Raw genomic sequence first — 16,609 nt, forward strand, 5'->3', positions numbered from 1 at the left:
CAGCAGCCTCTACCATCAGTCCATCAGTGTGTGAATGTGTAGGTGTGACCTGTGGTGTAAAAGTGCTTTGAGTAGTCAGAAGACTAGAAAAGAAATAGAAAAGCTCAAGTCTATTCACCATTCATCACCAAAGTTGCAAAGAAGCTAAAATAGCGAGGCCGTGGTAGATGACGGTTGACCTAAAGGTGACAGTGTTTGTCGATGGGGTCTGGTGGCCTTCGACAGAGCGTTGTAACAGCTGTTTGTGGTTTTAGTAAAGTAACAACTATGATGAATTTATCCTGAGAAGTCAAATGACCTTTAACTGTGTTGTCTGCACTTGCTTTATCTTCTCACTGCTGGCTAACAACCTTCCTCCTGCCAACATACAAAGGCTGGACATGAGTCATATGGCAGATTTTGTGACGTCCTGAGTGTGGGCTGGTCTGTGGCACCGACTGAACTCTGCTGGGATACAAAAGGCCCTCTTCAGCCTGTCTGTTACGTCACCACGCCATCCCTTTATGTCCCGTTTTACCCTCCGAGACAATAGTCTCAATGTCACACAAGTCGGAGTCTGTCATCTGACGTCCGCACACATTCAGTGACACACATTCAGCTTAACCCAAGTAACCTCCGTGAATCAAATCTATAAGCCTGGAAGAAAAAGATTAGTTTTTTGTTCTTGTTTTCTAAATTAAATCCTTTTTTAAGTCCCTGTGTGTGTTTTCCTCCTGCAGCTCAGTGAATGGTACAGACCCCGGCCTGAGGTCAGGTTCCTGCTCGGCCTCCAACGGTCTGGACGCTCAGATGCCTTCAAGCTCCTGCAGCCCCGCCCTGAGTCAGGTGGTCAACGGAGATGCCACGCCCAACTCCACCCCAGTGCACCAACCGTCAGACAGCGACACAGAGAGCAGGACAGGTGAGCTCCATCTCCAGTTTGCAATAATTCTTGTGTTTGCAGCCTTTTCAACGCGACGAAATGCTGCAGCTTGCATGTTTTTTTTCCCCCAGTAGTTGCCACAATTCTTTATGAATGGCCGTGTTTTAAGAATTCACAGCTGAACTGTATGTATGGACCAAAACATAGTGAGGAAGTTTGACGGTTTAGGACTCTTTAGAAAAAGAAGAAAGAATAATGCAAATTTTTTACCCAGCAGCCTCAAAGGTGCTCATGCATCTCTCCAGCAGGTTTCTCTGCCTGCGCTGGTCTTCGGCCACTTAAAGTCCTTTCATGGTTCGCTCGGCCCCAGTGAACAGAAGAGGAGATCAGTAGATTAATTTTCATTAAGTGAGGCCTGCAATCTCTGCTGCTGTCAGCACCTCTGTCGAAAAAAAACTCCCCGGAGAGAAAAAGCAGAGAGAAAAGGAGAGCAGACTGCAGTATTCTGTGGAGGATCGGCACATCAACTGCACTGAGCCGAGGCTGGAAGACAAAACTTTAACTCTTTACCAGTCACAGGGCTCACTTTAGTGTCAACTAAATCCAGATATTTATTAAGGAGTTTATGAAAAATAACTCTGGTAGCCAAAACTAACATGTTACATTGATGTTTTTGTGTTGCTATCACATGAAACAGTGACAGTAAACAGCTCGACTTTTCCATCTACGCAGTGAAGTCAACAATACTTCCAGGTAATTCCTCAGATGTTTTAGTGCTGTGAGAACCAGCTCTGATTCCAAAATGATCTGATGGTTTGCAAAACGTTCAACTGGCTACACACTAATGATTTAACCTATTTTTAAAATGTGGGAGACCTCAGACATGAGGACAATTTCAACCGATCTTAAACATTATAATCGTCTGAAACACTGCAGTGTTCCCACAGAATTATGCACAACCTGGGAGGTGAAGTTCACGGCTGGGGTAGGGGCAGGGGGTCAACTTTTTTTTATTTTACTCTTATCTTAGGGTATATTTTAATATTAGGTTTGTATCTATATCAAATGTGTTTTGTCCCTCAAAGATGATGAGGATGAACGGACAGTGGGCCTTCTCTCGCTCTCTCTCTCTCTCTCTCTCTCTCTCTCTCTCTCGCTCTCTCTTTCTCTGTAGCTGATGTGATTCTGCTCTCTTGGTTTCGCTGGGTCTTATCTCTGCAGGAGTCAAGAGGGAATTTGTTTTAAATCTGGAGTTTTGTTGTGTTGCACGGAGCCGCCTAGGGCTCAGGTACAGTTTAAATTCTGTGAGCCCGATCCTCGCCCGATCTTGCACTCTGTCCCCCTCCCCTCTCTGTCTCTTGTGCGTACCACAATTTTATGAATAAATAAAAAATAAATCAGGTCAGAAATATAATTGAGCAGCCTTAAATACCCACCCAGGTATCGTCTATGTGTGGGAAACACTGCACTAGGCCAGGGGTTCCAAAAGTGGGGGTCGCAAGACACTGGGAGGGGGTCTTTAAATTCCTTAAAATGCAAGTTGAAAAGACTGCAACAATGTAGGTGTCTTTTGCTCTTTGTAAATAAAAATGTACACAGACACTCTGAAATAATATAATTGGCTGCTATGTTCTTTGGTGTTGTTCTAGTGCAAGTGTTTTGATTAATGCATGCGGCTGTGCACAACGTATGAGGCTTTACCTCTTTAATGGGCCAGTAGGGGTCCCCAGTTCTTGGCACTCTTATTTTGGGGATTGCGCCTGCACTGGACGATTCAGCTAGACTGAGAGACCACACACCTGCCACAATGATTTCACAGTGTGGGAACATGGGATCTTTAAATCATGTGCAGCCGAAAGGATAAAAAAACTAAATTTATACTTGCCCGTTTAAAGTGTTTAAAATCTTCTCCTGACACTTGTCTGATGTCCAGTTATGAATGTTGTTTAGTTGTTGCATGAAGCATCATCATCATGTTTCTCTCTCAACAGTAAACGGGGAATCCTGTGATGCTTCTCTCGAGATGTCGTCTGCCACGACAGGTGATGTGCCGCCCCCTGCAGACAACCAAGAGGACTGCAATCAAGATTCCACCGTGCCAGACTCTGACACAGCAACAGACAGCACATCTCCACCAGCTCCCTCCTCCACACAGGCTCCAGCCTCCTCCACCTCTGCTGCTAAACCCTCTGATGGCACTACTGCGCCTTCTGCTGCTGCTGCTGCCGCCGCTTCCTCCTCCTCCTCCTCATCACAGGGGGCCACCGCCGTCACAACCTCCTCTTCAACGTCCTCCCCCTCCCCAGCTCCGGGTGAAGCTAATGCTTCAGCAGGTGGAGGAGGGAGCGGTAACAGCAGTGCAACTACAACTACAGACGGGGCCAAACCCAGACAGCAGGTCCCCAACTCAGGGGCCCCAGATCCTCTTCCTCCAGGGTAAAAAAACACACCTGCACCTGCCCATGTTTTGCACTCCCTCAGTTTAACCTCACACTCTATTTAAAGCTAATATGACCTTATGAGATATTGTTTGTATTTTTAAAAGTAAAGTTGTTATTGACATAAATGTAGAGAATCTTATGCATGTCCTCTTTCACAGCTTTATTGAGCTTTTTTTTCTTATTTAAAATGTCCTTTTTGTGTGTTGAAGGTGGGAGCAGAGAAAAGACCCACATGGGCGAACGTACTACGTTGACCACAACACCAGGACTACAACCTGGGAGAGACCACAGCCACTACCACCAGGGTGAGGCTCCATGATTTGTCTCTTAGGGCGCACTCACACTGGCAAAGTTGTTCTGTACCGTGCTTAAGCACGATTACAAACTGGACCACTTGGTGGAAACGTGGACTTGTATAGCAAACGATCTAACCTGTATTTGATTAAGGACCACATATGAAAGTGGACTAAATGTAACTCGGGCTGTTCAGTCATAAAAAGATCTGAGTCTCATACGAGTGAATGTAGTCTTTGCAGTCTGCCTCGTTCCTCTGCTCGCAGCTTTCTGCGTCTGTGTGTGTTTTATTATTGTACCTTTCTTCTCCTTTCGTCTTCCAGTTGGGAGCGCCGTGTGGACGACCGGGGTCGGATCTATTACGTAGACCACAACACCCGGACCACCACGTGGCAGCGACCCACCATGGAGTCGGTCCGAAACTTTGAGCAGTGGCAGAGCCAGCGCAGCCAGCTGCAAGGAGCTATGCACCAGTTCAACCAGAGATACCTCTACTCTGTAAGACAACTCCCACCAACTCCATCCGCCCTCCCTCCTTCCTTCCCTCCCTCCCTCTGTCCCTCCCTCCCTCCTCCCTCCCTCCCTCCTACCTTTGTTAGCAGTTAGCAGCTACAATCCTGTACAGCAGTGTTTACAAAATCAGGTTCACATATAAAAATATATTTGTAGTTATGTAAATGTTCAGTGAATGTGTAAGCAGTTGTGGTGGCTGAATGAATATATACAGTTATTATTGTAGCAGTGACTGAGTAAGTCAACGCTATAATGAGAATATGTGTCTTTGTATCAATGCGACATGTAGTTGAAGAGAATCTCAATGTGAACTAAAGAGTGGAGAAGAACATACTGGAGAACAGGAAACATGCAGCAGCAGGTTCATTAGAGCACAGAGATAGTAGAGGTGGCGTGCAGACAGTCTATGGTCGTGCAGCGATCACAGGGAGGTCACCACCCCCCCTCCCACTGACTCCAGGGTAATTCTCCTGATTATATCCTGCTGCGTTCTCACATCAGCTCACCCTGACTTTCTGCAGAATAAATACGAGGAGGCTGGAGGAGAGTTCGAGGGAAAAATGTGTTCACACATACAGCTCCTCCTTCAGGAGTTCTGTGTGGTTGTGAAAACACTAACAGAGAAATCAGTGAAATCCAGTTGCTGCATTGACTACATCGATTACTTCAGAACTTTAAACATCATGCTTTGAAGTTTACTCGACTTTTCATTAACCGTGTAAAACTAATATCAGTATTAAATAGGATTAAAAATCAGTCTGTTCTCTGGGAGTTTATTTCACTCACTTTGTTTCCTAAAGGGTGAGAACTTTACCTCTTCAGTAAAATCAGCTCACCTCCGCCCCGGCCGTGTTATCTCTGTGAGGGTCTTTGATCTGAGCACTGAGGTCACTTCCACTCAGGATGATTAGTTTAAAGCTCAAATCTAAAGACAGGAACCAGCAGAAACCAGTTAAAGATGCTCTCCTGCTGCAGAATATATCTTAGTCTGACTTCTCTTTCTAATGTTTTTTAAATATCCTAAATACCTGGAGTATTTTCCTAATGGATGTCTACGTGTGCATCCCTCGTTTTCAGGCATCTATGATGTCCGCTGAGAACGATCCTCTCGGCCCGCTGCCTCCAGGATGGGGTGAGAATACTTTCTGCATTCTGCACATATTTCTACTTTGTTCAGGGTCTACTGTCCTAACATGAGCTGTTCCTTCAGTTGATACAAAATGACAAAAAGTTTGTGTTTCTGTTCGTTATCTTCTGAATCTTCTCAGTGTGTTCAGAGTCATCTCTCTGGTGATAATCTGACTTGGCTGCCTCGTTGGGGCCTGTTGCTTCCTCTCTCTCTCTCTGTGTGTGTGTGTGTTAATCTGCAGATTCTTGTCTGTTTTTTTTTTAATATAAACTCCAGAGCGGCGTGTGGACTCCAACGACCGAGTGTACTTTGTCAACCACAATACAAAGACGACGCAGTGGGAGGATCCTCGGACACAAGGGTGAGTCGAGTGCAAGAAAAGACAGATAATATTCAAATCGTAAAGTCTGAGCCTGGTGTGAGTGCTGCGAGGTCCACAGCCTCCTGACAATCTAATAGAAATAAACAGGAAGGTAGAATTTAAAGGTAAAGATTGTTAAAGGTTCCCGGGCTTCTCCGTGTCCCTGCACAACACTGATGTTGCTCAGTCACATCTAAAGGTTTAAAACTGATTTTAACCGTCCAGTTAAAGCCGGTGTTTGTGTTCATTCAACAACAAAAAACATTCTTACCTACAAAAATATCCCAAATTTCTTACTTTTCTCTTGTCTTGTGAAGTCCAGAGTCCAGGTCAGGACCAAAGAGAAACATCTGAACTCAATTTTAGACTCTGTTAAAATCCCTCATTTGAAGAATATCATCATCACCAGAATGTAGCGCGAGAAGAGAAAGCCCTGGAGATGTTCTCCGTCTCATGCAAAACACGTTTGTTGTATCATCCAAACAGTAAACTTTACCCAGAGCAGAAAACAGTTAAAAATCTCACACAATGTTACACATCCTTCTTCTCAGTCTATACAACTGGTTCATCTGGTCTGTTGTTTATTTATGAGCCAATTACTTATTTGTGTTTGGAGTTGCCGTGCTGAATTTGACACCTGGCTCCACGTTTTTTGGGGATTTTTGACCTTTCTAAGAGCAACTTGCTCTGGCCGGTTTGATCCAGTTTGAACCACCTCTCCTGACCGAGAGGTTTTCAGTCGATCCCTCCTTCATCCCTCCTTAGCTCCTCCTGCTCTGTCTGGTCTCCAGTGAGAAAATAAAGTCTTCCTGCCTTGTTTTTTATCCTAATGGATAACAACATTACCATCGTTTTTAAGCACAATGACCATAAATAAACACAGAGCTGCTTCAGTTTCATGAAGTGTTTGAAGCACACTGAGCACAGAAAAGTCTCTGAGGTGAACTTTTCTGAAGCGCTTACATCAGGCCGAGATAAGTTCTTGAAATGTCAAACGTTCGTGACAGCACAATGTGAAGAAACAATTTTATCTGAAGAACAAGATATCCAGAAAATCACTGCAGCAGTTTGACACTTTTGTTGTTTTTTTCCTTTCAGAGATAAGAGTATGAGAAGTGTATTCAATCAATGTCAGGGCCAGAACCTAGAACTCCAGCGTGCAATGTATTTCAGTGGTTACCTAAGCCTGATCAGTTGTCATAGGTCCTGTGACGTGCTCTTGCATTTTTTGTGCGGCTGCTCCGAGCTCTTCGTGTTGAAAGGCTTTCAACTTTCCATACGGGCGCTGATGACGTCATCGGCACTCTCTTCAGCCAATCATATAGTCCCCGTATGTTTGTCTCCTACAGATAGTAACATGTACCCACATCCTCCTCGCCATGCGTCTGATCGGAGCCGTGATAGTGAGGCCGTCATCATTACTGAAATCATCATCCAGATACACTAGGAGGGCGAGCATCCTCCGTTCGATGCTCATAGTGAGGGGAAATAAACGATGCTGGTGTCGGTCATACAGCGGCTGTTGTCAAAAGACTGTTGTCATAGAGACAAGGGGCAGGTGCAGCGCTTTAATTCTCAGTGCACAAACGTTTCATCCAAGCGCACAGCCAGCGCTTTTCTGCCAGGTGGACTCCGGTCCACAGACTGCATTTGATACAAGCAATGTGTTGAAACACTTCATTTATGGGAAATGTTTCAGTATGAGACCTTCATCGAGTGAAACTAGGGGGTGTGACGATCACTCCGCTCACGAGTGGTTCATTGGGTTCACAGGAACGAGATGAGACGATACAGAGCTCAACAGTGAAGTCCCGCCCACTTTTTCAGCGGCTCTGGTTACAGAAGTAAATTTCCCCGTTCAAATGCTCCATTGACATTTCAGAAAATCTTTATATCAATGTTTTTAATTGACAAGGACCTTCTAATTACAATTGGTGGTAAACATTTCCATGGTAACAGCAGGCTCCACCAATAAGAGACTCTGACACTCTAGCATTGTGGGTAATGTAGTTCTTTTCCCTCATATCACAAATAAACCATGGTTATCTTAAAACAGTCTACCTGTGATGGCTATGACATCATGGCTAATAATCAAATCCACCATGGAGAGAATGAACCAAACTGTTGAGCTCAATCAAGTGTTTTATGATTTAGTCTTTGCCTCAAGAGGAGAGGAAATGTTGCATATATTATCTCATGTATCTCATGTATATAATACACGTGTGTGCGCGTGTGTGTGCAGGCTACAGAACGAGGATCCTCTTCCTGAAGGTTGGGAGATCCGTTACACACGGGAGGGAGTCCGATACTTTGTGGATCACAACACCAGGACCACCACCTTCAGCGACCCGCGTACTGGAAAGTCCTCTGTGTAAGAAAACATTTGCCAATTATTAACTTGTGTTAATGTGCTACATCACTGACGCCACATCAAAGAAAGCTCCCCCCCTCCCCCGCTGGTCTGCGTTCACATCAGTAACACCGTTCTGTAACCGAGTACACTTGTGTATGTTCACAGTCCGATACAGCAGGGGGCAATATGCACATAGTTGGTGTGCAAATCTGCCACAAAGCAGAAAGAAGCAACCATGGCAACCACTCACAGGCTGAGTCCGTCCTGCTAACTGTGGATTTTTTGTGTTATTCCTGAGACGCCAACTGCGACCCTCTTCCTGCTTCAACATCTACCGTGCAGCTCAGAGGATGAAACGGGCCCGTGCTGCGCGGTTACGACGGTTTTTGAAGCATCAGGAGCCGTTTAGAATGACGTCATATAGCGGTACACATTGTTTGAGCACAGTTGTGTTCACATTTCCCGCGGACCGTACTCGAGTACACATAATCGTGCCTCAGACCACCTCTTCAAGCAGACTCGCACACGGTACCCGAGTAGGTTGCGTTTCTGTTGAACCGGACTTTGTGTTGTCGGATCCAGGCCAGAGTCCCTGATGTGAAACCTTATTTGAGTGTTCATACAGCTCAGGTAAAGAAGAATATAATTTGTGTATAACATGAAGTTGCTATGGAAAATTAGCTTTGTTTCTATTGGCTCTTACGTCCTCCATTTTGACCTTGTCAATGTTTTCGTCTCCTCAGCACCAAAGGTCCTCAGATCGCTTACGAGCGCAGCTTCAGATGGAAGCTTGCACATTTCCGCTACCTGTGCCAGGTGAGTAGTCTCTGCCAATCCATTTCTGTCTCTTGCTCATTTTTCCAGATTTAATTTTTTCATTTTATACATAAATGTTTTTTCCCCGTCTGTCTTCAGTCCAACGCCCTCCCTAGCCATGTGAAGATCACCGTCTCCAGACAGACGCTGTTTGAAGACTCGTTTCAGCAGGTGAGGGTCTGAATCACTGTCTCTATGTTTGGTTAATATCAGGGTGTAGATCACTGCAATAAAACAACAGACTCGTGTTTTAAGAAGGAGGGCAAAAATAACCAATCAGTCTGTTGTAGACAGTTTGACAGCAGCACCGTCACAGGGAGATTGATGTCTTTTCTACTGCAAAGTCATCGGAGCCGGAGCGTGGAGAGAGAAGAAACAAGTTGAGGATTAATGGAGGGGTTGAGGATGCAGAGAACGGAGCTCACGTTTATTGATCCGTTTATCAAAGGAAAGGACCGTGTCTGTGTTCCCTCAGATTATATGCTCGCCTTTGTTTTGGCTGATCTGTTGTGTTTCCTCCGTGAACCAGATCATGGCCCTGAAGCCTTACGACTTGAGGAGGAGACTCTACGTCATCTTCAGAGGAGAGGAGGGCCTCGACTACGGTGGATTAGCTCGGTAACATGCACAATTTAACCAAAGAAAATGGATTTGTCTGAAATAAAAGCACAACTTGATCATGTGCGACTCTTGTCCCTCACCATCTCTGTCTTTTTCCGTCTCGTCCCCCTGTCCCCCCCCCCCCCCTCTGCAGGGAGTGGTTCTTCTTGTTGTCCCATGAAGTGCTGAACCCCATGTACTGTCTGTTCGAGTACGCCGGCAAGAGTAACTACTGTCTGCAGATCAACCCGGCCTCAGCCATCAACCCCGACCACCTCTCCTACTTCTGCTTCATCGGACGCTTCATCGCCATGGTCAGTTCACGTCCTGCCATGGTGGCTGTTTCAAGTTATATATACGTTCATCTGTCACTTTATCAGTAGCCTGCCATAGATATCCTGTTTTCAGATTCACCAGTTCATTAAGTAAACAGTCTCATTGCTGTCTCTGTCAGGCACTTTTCCACGGGAAGTTCATCGACACGGGCTTCTCTCTGCCTTTCTACAAACGAATGCTGAACAAGAAGCTGATCCTCAAAGACCTGGAGTCCATCGATCCGGAGTTTTACAACTCACTGATCTGGATCAGGTATCAGGGGGGCTGGATTTTAGTATGAGAAGTGTGCATGCATATCTTCTTTTCCTTAATACTACACATTCACTAAAATCTGGAATATAAATCGCACAGGTATATAAGACGCAGTCAGTGTTTGGGAGTTTAATCTGTCTTCCTGAACGATGATTATCAGTCTCTCTGCCCACCTCCTCTGCTCACTTGTTGTCTTTAACTGAGGAGTACTTCAGTCAGTCCAGCACTCCACAAGCTTTATTCACTGAACTGTATTACCACTGTTTGCTTTAAATGCACCACGATGACCTCATGATGGAGAAAAGAAAAGATGGGAAAAAAAGTGTCAAAAAAACATGACTGAGACTTCTTTTCTTTTTGAGCGACACTTCCTTCATTCAGCACAAACACATTTTAATATCTGTTCAGGGACAACAACATCGAGGAGTGCGGCCTGGAGATGTATTTCTCCGTGGACATGGAGATCCTCGGGAAGATCACATCCCATGACCTCAAACCCGACGGGACCAACGTCCTTGTCACTGAGGAGAACAAGGAGGAGTATATCAGGTTCAGAACAGTGCTGTTTTTTAAATCATAATATCTGACCTCTAAGTGACGATGTCATTCATTAATATGTCTATCTCTGATGTCTGTTCGCCCTGCAGTCTGATGGCAGAGTGGAGGTTCTCCCGCGGGGTCGAAGGTCAGACGAAAGCGTTCCTGGACGGTTTTAACGAGGTGGTTCCTCTTCAGTGGCTGCAGTACTTTGATGAGAAGGAGCTGGAGGTGAGCAGAACAAAACAAGCTGTGGAGGAACATTAAAGATGATGTTCAGTGTGTTTGTAGCTATACCTTATGCCTGTGTTTATTCATGTGTGTGTGTGTGTGTTTGTCCAGGTGATGCTGTGTGGCATGCAGGAGGTGGACCTGCAGGACTGGCAGAGAAACACGGTGTACCGACACTACACCAGGAACAGCAAACAGATCATCTGGTTCTGGCAGGTACACAAAGCTCACACAGAGTTCTTCTGGGTTAATATTCATCCATGAGAACATTCTCTCATCTTAAGGTCGTCTGAGCTGACACTGATGTGTGTGTGTGTGTGTGTGTGTGTGTCCTGCAGCTGGTAAAGGAAGTGGACAACGAGGTGCGTCTGCGGCTCATGCAGTTTGTCACGGGAACCTGCAGACTCCCTCTGGGCGGCTTTGCAGAGCTCATGGGTCAGTAACAGAAAAACACCAAACCTGGGTCTGATATTCTAAAATATTTTGTTGTCTAAACGACCGAACAGGACAGAGAGTTTTGGCGTTTACGGCTGCGATGCTTGGTGGTCAATTCAGCTACAGGTCTTCTTACCCCCCGTCTCCTTCTTACCCCTCGTCTCCTTCTTACCCCTCGTCTTCTTCTGACCCCTCGTCTTCTTCTGACCCCTCGTCTCCTTCTTACCCCTTGTCGTCTCCTTCTGACCCCTCGTCTCCTTCTTACCCCTTGTCGTCTCCTTCTGACCCCTCGTCTTCTTCTGACCCCTCGTCTCCTTCTTACCCCTTGTCGTCTCCTTCTGACCCCTCGTCTCCTTCTGACCCCTCGTCTTCTTCTTAACCCTTGTCGTCTTCTTCTGACCCCTCGTCTTTTTCTGACCCCTTGTCTCCTTCTTACCCCTTGTCGTCTTCTTCTGACCCCTCGTCATCTTCTGACCCCTCGTCTCCTTCTTAGCCCTTGTCGTCTCCTTCTGATCCCTTGTCTTCTTCTTACCCCTTGTCGTCTCCTTCTTACCCCTTGTCGTCTCCTTCTGATCCCTCGTCTTCTTCTTACCCCTTGTCGTCTCCTTCTTACCCCTTGTCGTCTTCTTCTGACCCCTCGTCATCTTCTGACCCCTCGTCTCCTTCTTAGCCCTTGTCGTCTCCTTCTGATCCCTCGTCTTCTTCTTACCCCTTGTCGTCTCCTTCTGACCCCTCGTCTCCTTCTGATCCCTCGTCTCCTTCTGACCCCTCGTCTTCTTCTTACCCCTTGTTGTCTCCTTCTTACCCCTTGTCTTCTCCTTCTGATCCCTCGTCTTCTTCTTTCCCCTTGTCGTCTCCTTACCCCTTGTCGTCTCCTTCTGATCCCTCGTCTTCTTCTTACCCCTTGTCGTCTCCTTCTTACCCCTTGTTGTCTCCTTCTGACCCCTCGTCTCCTTCTTACCCCTTGTCGTCTCCTTCTGATCCCTTGTCTCCTTCTGACCCCTCGTCTTCTTCTTACCCCTTGTCGTCTCCTTCTTACCCCTCGTCTTCTTCTTACCCCTTGTCGTCTCCTTCTTACCCCTTGTCTTCTCCTTCTGATCCCTCGTCTTCGTCTTACCCCTTGTCGTCTCCTTCTTACCCCTCGTCTTCTTCTTACCCCTTGTCCTCTCGTTTTTACCCCTCGTCTCCTTCTTACCCCTTGTCGTCTCCTTCTTACCCCTTGTCGTCTCCTTCTGATCCCTCGTCTTCTTCTTACCCCTGGTCGTCTCCTTCTTACCCCTCGTCTCCTTCTTACCCCTTCTTGTCTCCTTCTACCCCTTGTCGTCTCCTTCTGACCCCTCGTCTCCTTCTTACCCCTCGTCTCCTTCTGACCCCTTGTCTTTTCGTCTCCTTCTGTGTTGCAGGAAGTAACGGTCCTCAGAAGTTCTGCATAGAGAAGGTGGGAAAAGACACCTGGCTTCCTCGGAGCCACACATGGTGAGTGCAACGCTCCTCTTCTGATTCAGGTTGTGTACCTGTGCATGTGCTCCCATATCGTGCCGAAGCACACCTCTCCCACCTGTGCCAGGGCCAAGGAAGTGAACGGCACAGCACTGAGCACTCTCATTACTCAAACTGGACTTTTGGAGTCGAACGTGCTCGGGCACAGTACAGATTGCCTAGTGTGAGAGACCTGCAGGTTTCTGGGAGTTTGTTCAGATATACTGAGAATGGTTCTGACTCTGGGGACTGAAAGCATGCCTGTCCCAGACGACCTGAATGGTGCATTATGTATCAGAAGTGTTCAGTGGAGCCAGTGTAAAGACCTGAGGACTGGACTGATGTGATCCACCTTCTTGGTCTCAGTGAAGAGCAGGAAAAAGCTCAACAGGGCTTAACCTCTGGTCTCTCTCTCTGTCCCCTCAGTTTTAACCGTCTGGACCTTCCTCCCTACAAAAGCTTCGAGCAGCTGAAGGAGAAGCTGCTGTTCGCCATCGAGGAGACCGAAGGATTCGGCCAAGAATAGACGGACGCGTCCTCAAGTTTTTCTCTCCTCCCCCATCGCTGATTATTCAGTCAAGTAAAACAAAAAAAATTGCACAAGATAACCACCAATGTATATAAGCTATTTTGTCATTTTAAACCAAATCTTAATTTGCAGCATTATTTATGCAGCAGCCCTGAAATACTATCTGACACCCCCCCCCCCCCCCAATCATGAAATATGCAAGCATTTCAGCTCGTCTGTTTGGAAACAGATATCATGGATATTTTTTTAATTTCCCTCCCACTACTGACGGCTTTTTAAAGAGACTGAACGTGTTTTCGGGAGGATTTTGTAGCGGAGGAGCGACCTTCGTTTAAAGCTCTAGTTCTATAGAGCTTCTAAAATAGAAAAAGTCTGAGTAGTGTCGGGGTCCGGTGCCTGAATTTGAGTTTTTCATCCCCCAGTTGGACTCGTATTAAATGTTGCCATTCTTTTTGCGTGTTTGCATGGCTGCCTCTGAAGACTGCTGTTAGCGCCCTCCACACACACACACACACACACACACACACACACACACACACACACACACACACACACACACACACACACACACACACACACACACACACACACACACACACACACACACACACACACAGTAGTTGGGAGTTCCCAGAGAAGGAAGCATCATCCGATCCTCCGGTTTGCATTTCCACAAGAGAAGAAGAAAGACTGTGTGTGCGTGTGCTGGCGTTAACGCAGCCTGTGCTTCATAGCTCTGATGTTTGAGTCGGAGAATCTGTACGTGTTCTGGGACTTTGAATTTAAAGTTTGAGCTTTTTGGAAAGAGACAAAAAAACGGCTCAGTTGTTCCTGTGATTCATTTTTATTTGTTATCATTTTGTTCCTCCTTGAATTTCGTGTCTTCAGTCCGATGAGGCCGCTGTGGTTTACAGAGCACCCGACACGATATCTTTATACGAAACAAACTTTACTTTGAACATAGAGTATTATTTAACCTGGGCTAAGCGTGTGGTCAGTGTCTTAATGACTCAAAGGTACAAAACGTTTTTTTGATTACTCCAGTAGGTGTCTGCAGTCTGCAGGCAAAGTAACTGAAAACCTGAAAACAAACCAGAGGTGTTGCTGCTGACTCCTCCTAGTCGTCCACAGGTGCTGGCAGCCAGGTGAAGTCACTAGAGGAAGCACCAAAATAAAACAGGAAACAACAATGATGTAACAATTGAAACAGGCTGCAACGCATTTTTGGGACAAATGAGCCTGGAAGTCTGACCAGGGGAGGAAGGTACTTTGACCATGACCTTCCTCGGCTTCATGCATCCTTGGAAAAACATTTCAATATTTTAATACCTGCATGGAGTATAAAGAAACCATCGTCACAAAGGGCTTTACAGAGTATGGAAATTCCAACTGTAAAATCCCAAACCATGAAAATAAAAACAACAATGTAGCAATCAAACAATAAAATAGAGAAAGCTACAACAAAGATTAAAAAAAAAAAAAAAGATAGTGATGCAGTTCGTCTGAGATCCTCAGGCAGGTCGTCCCGTGCAGCAAACGCTCGCTCTCTTTTGGTTTTTAAGTTTGAGGAGTGAACAGTGAAGAGGTTCCTGCCTGAGGATCTTCTGATATATATCCACTACAGTCTGTTAACCTGCTGCAGGCTGAAGAAACCTACTGGAGCAATACAAAACTTTTTGTACGTTTTGGTTTGAGCCTGAAATACGTGATCGTAAAAAGAGCCCAGTTTGAAAAATGTCTGAACTTATTTGTCATCAGCCGCCCGTTACTCCAACATCGCACCTCGCCATCAAATCATGCAACTAAAAAACAGACATTTGAACCTTTATCATCCAAGACAGAATGAGAAACGATATCAGAGGCCCTGTTATAAAAACAGTTCATGTCTCGTTAACACGTATGATGAGTCATACGAGCAGCATGCGTGCATACAGGCATTAATACACGTTAAGGCCCCGACACACCATGGAGATCGTCGGCCGTTAGTCCTGAATGGACCGTCGCCGAGCAATCGTCGCCCTAGTTTTTGTGGGGTCTTGATCCGTCGCTACCCGTGGGCCTTTTTTTCAACATGTCGAATCGAACGAGGGCTGACAACACCAGCCCCATTTTCAACTTTTTATCAGACATCATTCTCCATTAGTAGACTACCTATAATACGAGAGGTGAAAATTGTCTTCTCGTATCATAACGGACTACCGCCCCCTGCTGGCATGGAGAGTTATTTCCTCTCACGCAAGCAGAACGTATGTGGTGGTTGGTTGTCGGCTGTAGTATTTGCGGTGCGTTTAAGTGCAACTTTTTTGCCAAGAAACTATTTCTTTGCCGTCTGCTTGGTGTGTCAGGGCCTTTAGAAACATTCAAAGGGCTCCTTTGTTTTGAAAGTATTATCCAGGCTGCATACATGTAAAGAGTTATAAAGACGAATAGAAACAATGTGCAGCCACCACCGGTGTGACTCGTACGATCAGATCTAATCAGGCCGTGTTCAGAGTCACTGAGGATCTGAGCTGACATGAGAAAGCCTTAATGTAACACAGACGTGTGTTCATATCAGTGTGCAGGAGCCTGATGCACTTAGGAATAAAGTATATAAAAGACTTAATGAGACACTAAACGTGCCACAGACCAAAAAAGACGAGTGCAGCCGGAGACTGACTGCAGGAAGCCTGAAGATGACGATGATGATGCATCGCTTTATGTTTTGTTTTTGCAGCCTGCTCGTCCTCTCTGTCTCTCCAGGAGACATCGCATCAGTCAGAAAAACTCTGGGGCTTTTTCTTTACGTATGTTTGGGTCCGAATGCAGGAAAAAAAGAAAAGAGCTGTGACAGAGAGAGAGCGACTCTTTGTTTCCTCACACGTCTGCAGGAGGAGCTTGAGCTCGCTCAGATTATCAGCCGTGTAAATAACGTGTACTCGTGCGGAGGGACAACAGCAAGAAGACAAATAATCGGCTGTAGCAGAAGGAGTCCACACTGCAGAACATTGTGCTTCCTTTTGAACAGAAACCTTTAATCAAAGAAATCAAAACTGTGTCTGTGAATATTCATGTATAAAGTAAATAAAGTACTTAAATATTATAATTAATGACACAGAGCCGCCGCTCCGCTGATGGAAATCTGTGATGCCTTTGTTCTTATCAGAAATAGACGCCGCGTTTCAGACCGCCTTCATCCCAGATGGCGAGTGTCACCTGTGTGAGCTCGTGACTGAGCTGCAGGCGGTCTGAAACGTGTCCAATCTGTAACATATCGCGTGTAGATACACACTGTAAACACAAACCACACTGTACAGAATGCCCTCTGCTGGAGACCATGTGTATAGAAGATTCATTTTTAATCTGCTTTCAGCCATTTTAATGAAGAGAGATGGATTTATGAGAAACAATAAATAAGAGAATAAACCCCTCCATGACCTTGCTTTCCTTACATTTAATGAG

General features: G+C 45.8%; 1 protein-coding gene across 2 annotated transcripts in view; it reads left to right on the forward strand.

The window, feature by feature from the left end:
* LOC132994486 (NEDD4-like E3 ubiquitin-protein ligase WWP1) overlaps positions 1-16,579 on the forward strand; it is a 36,195-nt gene extending 19,616 nt beyond the window's left edge. Inside the window, exons 8-25 of one of the 2 annotated variants that reach the window (XM_061064858.1) lie at positions 720-901; positions 2,851-3,298; positions 3,513-3,608; positions 3,921-4,095; positions 5,188-5,242; positions 5,516-5,600; positions 7,843-7,971; positions 8,697-8,769; positions 8,869-8,940; positions 9,299-9,387; positions 9,524-9,683; positions 9,824-9,957; positions 10,366-10,506; positions 10,605-10,725; positions 10,837-10,941; positions 11,064-11,160; positions 12,564-12,636; positions 13,066-16,579. In XM_061064858.1, coding sequence (XP_060920841.1) covers positions 720-901; positions 2,851-3,298; positions 3,513-3,608; positions 3,921-4,095; positions 5,188-5,242; positions 5,516-5,600; positions 7,843-7,971; positions 8,697-8,769; positions 8,869-8,940; positions 9,299-9,387; positions 9,524-9,683; positions 9,824-9,957; positions 10,366-10,506; positions 10,605-10,725; positions 10,837-10,941; positions 11,064-11,160; positions 12,564-12,636; positions 13,066-13,165 — 2,335 coding nt within the window. In that variant the 3' untranslated portion in view covers positions 13,166-16,579. The remainder of the gene's footprint in view (positions 1-719; positions 902-2,850; positions 3,299-3,512; positions 3,609-3,920; positions 4,096-5,187; positions 5,243-5,515; positions 5,601-7,842; positions 7,972-8,696; positions 8,770-8,868; positions 8,941-9,298; positions 9,388-9,523; positions 9,684-9,823; positions 9,958-10,365; positions 10,507-10,604; positions 10,726-10,836; positions 10,942-11,063; positions 11,161-12,563; positions 12,637-13,065) is intronic. The other variant, XM_061064859.1, reaches the window with a different exon arrangement.
* The last annotated feature ends 30 nt before the right edge of the window (positions 16,580-16,609 follow it).

This window comes from Labrus mixtus, chromosome 19, assembly GCF_963584025.1.
Source record: "Labrus mixtus chromosome 19, fLabMix1.1, whole genome shotgun sequence".
NCBI lineage: Eukaryota > Metazoa > Chordata > Actinopteri > Labriformes > Labridae > Labrus > Labrus mixtus.